Raw genomic sequence first — 3,893 nt, 5'->3', positions numbered from 1 at the left:
AAATATGTTCTAATAAACAATTGCGCTCATCCCTTCTTTGTAGGCTATGGTTGGGAATCTTGGGCTCAAGGAACTACCCGACAGACTATTGGTAAGACCTAACGATTAGTAGTTAGGTACTTAGGTTCAACATTCTTAAATCAAGTAGACAAAACACATCCAATATAAAAAAGGACAATTATTACGTTTACCATTGGGGTGAATGAGCATATTCACCATTTATTCTTTTCTAATCCAACCATTCATGTTGCCTAACGTCATACAAAGATTAGCTATGTAAAAAATCAATCAAATTGAAGACCTTTTAGTTATTCATTTCTATAAAATACATAGACGGTTCATCATAATAGTAGTAAGTGTTGTTAGAACCATCCATTTGTTTGATTCAATGAGATAATTAAACGATTTCTGATTCGATTGATTACATAGATGATCTGTAAATGTTAATTTAATATATTAACCGTTGGATGATATATTTATTAAGTAAAAATATGTTAATCGACAATAGAGGTGACCCAAGTGGTGAAGTTAAAAATTGTCCAAAAAAAAAAGAGCATTAATATTTCATTATTTCTGCTCCAAAAGTCCATATTATACCATAACAATATGCATTAAGATCGAAATCAATATATTAAGACACAAGAATAATTCATGATTACCAACAAAATGCAATCGCTAATAAGTAATAACGTACTCACAGAAACGTCTTTAACGGCGCCATTAGATCGAGAAGTTGAAGCTAGAAGTAAAAGCTTCACCGCCTAACCATAGTAGAAAGATAACGACTGCGAGGAAAAAACAAATGATTGAGATAGATATATAGGTTGAGTGTTTCAGTTGAAGATAGCCTCTTTCTTGCACGTGTGTTCAAGCTAGTTTCAGAAAGCTTTCAGCCTTTCAGAGTTTGCATGAAGATCTCTATCAATAATGTTAAGTCGCTGAGGTCCACCTATAGAAGTACAGAACTACTCGATCCTTCTTCTGGAAATGGCTCTCGATGACTCTCTGCTAAAGCCCTTCACATATGTAAAAGGACAACGTCTCCATATCACAGAGGATATAATGCAGATCGAAAGATCTAGAGTATTTTGGGTTATTCAAATTTCAGAATCAGAAGTCTTATATATATATAGCCCCTCCATCAAGAGATTCTTTTTTTTCAGTCATTTTAAGAGATACCTTGTGAGACTCACTTTTCGATAACATTTCAGAGTCTCAGCGGATTCAGGTTTCTTAACTTTCTTTGGCCGGTACCGGAAAACAAGTTATTATCAATGCACTCGTTCAAGAATCAATAGTAATGACCATTTCCACATTTACCAACCAGAAAAAAAAAAACGAAATAAATATCATCACCAGTACAAGAAAAAATAAAAACAAAACCGATGATCGAATATAAAGCAGCTAAGGCTAGCTAGCATTCCTACTGAGAATTTATATTTGCATTTACAAACCCAGAACAAGGTCATTATATTTTCAAACCGAAACAAAACTACGGTCTGTCGTTTTGACCAAACCGGTCCCACACGTTTACATACATGCATGTGGGTGGCTCGATCTTTTCTCTCTGTAATCGTCTCTCCCAGATCACAAGCTCACTACTATATAAAGGCGACAATGTCAGACACACAGCAAAGCAGAAAGCAGCAAAGCTTCACAGATAGACCCATTATTCTGAGACCAACAACAGACCAAAACACGAACAAGCCAAGTAGAGAATCAAATCGGATCCCCCCATTATGAAGACATGCCCAACTCCCCATCTCATTCTCTCATTCCTGTTCATATGCACTTTTTTCTTCTCCCTGACCCACGCCGCCGGCGGCAAATGGCAGCTGCTTGTGAAAAGCGTCGGCATTTCCGCCATGCACATGCAGCTCCTCCACAACGACCGTGTCGTCATGTTCGACCGCACCGACTTCGGAAAATCCAACCTCCCCCTCCCCAACGGAGTCTGCCGCAACAACCCCCACGACACGGCGCTTAAAGTCGACTGCACGGCCCACTCCGCCGAGTACGACGTGGCGTCCAACAAAGTCCGTCCTCTGTTTGTGTACTCCGACGTGTGGTGCTCCTCGGGGTCAGTAAACCCCAGCGGAAGTCTAGTCCAGACTGGAGGTTTCAACGACGGAGACAGAAGAGTGAGGGTCTTTGACCCGTGTCCTACTTGTGACTGGAAAGAGATTGAGTTCGGGTTAGTCAACCGGAGATGGTACGCCACCAATCATATTCTTCCAGATGGAGGCCAGATAATCATCGGCGGACGGCGGCAGTTCAACTACGAGTTTTACCCCAAAAGTGGAGGCTCAATGAACGCGCACAGTTTACCTTTTCTTGTTGAGACAAGTGACGGCGACGCCATAGAGAACAATCTCTACCCTTTTGTCTTTCTCAACCTTGACGGCAATCTTTTTATCTTTGCCAACAATAGAGCTATATTGTACGACTATGTTGCTGGTAAAATAGTGAAGACGTACCCCACAATACCCGGTGGAGACCCGAGGTCGTATCCGAGCACTGGTTCAGCGGTGTTGCTACCTCTCAAGACTTCTAAAGGTCAGGCTGTGGCAGCTGAGGTTCTGGTTTGCGGTGGAGCTCCCAAAGGCTCTTATGTTAAGGCCGAAAGTGGGACTTTCGTGCCAGCATTGAAGACATGCGCTCGGATCATGATAACCGACCCGAACCCGCAGTGGGTTGTGGAAAACATGCCTGTAGCCAGAGTCATGGGTGACATGACGTTACTAGCCAACGGTGACGTTTTAATTATCAACGGTGCGGGATCAGGTACCGCGGGGTGGCAGCTCGGGCGGAACCCGATACTGAACCCGGTTGTTTACAAGCCCGATAATGCGGTCGGGTCACGGTTCGAGAAACAAAACCCGAGCACCATACCACGCATGTACCACTCCACTGCAATACTGCTACGTGATGGAAGGGTACTTGTTGGAGGTAGTAACCCTCATATTCGTTACGAGTTCTCAAACGTGCTTTTCCCAACCGAACTTGCTCTAGAAGCATTCTCCCCTAATTACTTGGACTCGCAATTTGCAAGTATACGTCCGAGCATCTATTCGCCTCAGTCACAAGTTACGGTTGGTTATGGACAGAAGCTAGCCGTTCGATTTTCGATAACGGGGAGAATACAACTGAACTCAGTGTCTGTTTCGATGGTGTCACCTTCATTTACTACGCATTCGTTCTCGATGAACCAGAGGCTAGTGGTTCTTGCTTCCGAGAATGTTAGAGCAGTGGGGAACTTGATGTTTGAAGTTCAGGTTACGACGCCGGCTTCCGGTAATCTTGCACCGTCCGGATATTATCTTGTATATGTGGTTCATCAGCAGATTCCAAGTGAGGGTATTTGGGTCAAGATTCAGTAATTAATATATTACTAGAAGTTTTTTTTTTTTTTTTTTGATTGGATATATTACTAGAAGTTAAGAGATATAGGTAGTTAGGTACAGTTGCTTTCTCAATTCTTTGTCATCGTATACATTAATTATTCTTACAGTATTTACAAGTTGTGTTAACTGTATCAAAGATTTGTATACAGTATTCACGTAGTGAATCAAAATAAAGTCGGCAGGATTAATTCCTTTCCTTCACAATTCTCGTCAATTGTTTTTTTTCTTTTTTGGTTTAAATTACATACAAGTAACAGACCAAAGATTGAAAAACAGAAAACTCACCTTGTATAAGATTTAAACAAATAAGGACATGGAGCTCACGTGCAAAACAAATAAAATAGGCCTGCTTCTGAATTTTTATGAAAAATTACCAAAATGTTCAGTTTTTTCAAAAATTTACATTAATGCCATTGATGATCAGTTAACCCCAAACACATTATCGTCCCGAACACAGATTTCATCGCTGCTACTATAAAGTATAACCCA

At 41.1% G+C, this 3,893-nt stretch overlaps 1 protein-coding gene across 1 annotated transcript; it reads left to right on the top strand.

Annotated features, from left to right (window-relative positions):
• Positions 1–1,611: 1,611 nt before the first annotated feature.
• Positions 1,612–3,578, top strand: LOC133710516 (aldehyde oxidase GLOX-like). The gene has a single exon (XM_062136603.1). It carries the CDS (start codon positions 1,740–1,742, stop codon positions 3,378–3,380), a length of 1,641 nt encoding a protein of 546 aa, XP_061992587.1. The 5' UTR covers positions 1,612–1,739; the 3' UTR covers positions 3,381–3,578.
• The last annotated feature ends 315 nt before the right edge of the window (positions 3,579–3,893 follow it).

Source organism: Rosa rugosa, chromosome 5, assembly GCF_958449725.1.
Source record: "Rosa rugosa chromosome 5, drRosRugo1.1, whole genome shotgun sequence".
Lineage (NCBI taxonomy): Eukaryota > Viridiplantae > Streptophyta > Magnoliopsida > Rosales > Rosaceae > Rosa > Rosa rugosa.
Note: the sequence above shows the minus strand (reverse complement) of the source record. Positions and strands in the feature narration are given on the sequence as shown.

Bases quoted from the DNA above. Each gene is read 5' to 3' on its own strand.
- LOC133710516 (XM_062136603.1), top strand. From the start codon at position 1,740: ATGAAGACATGCCCAACTCCCCATCTCATTCTCTCATTCCTGTTCATA.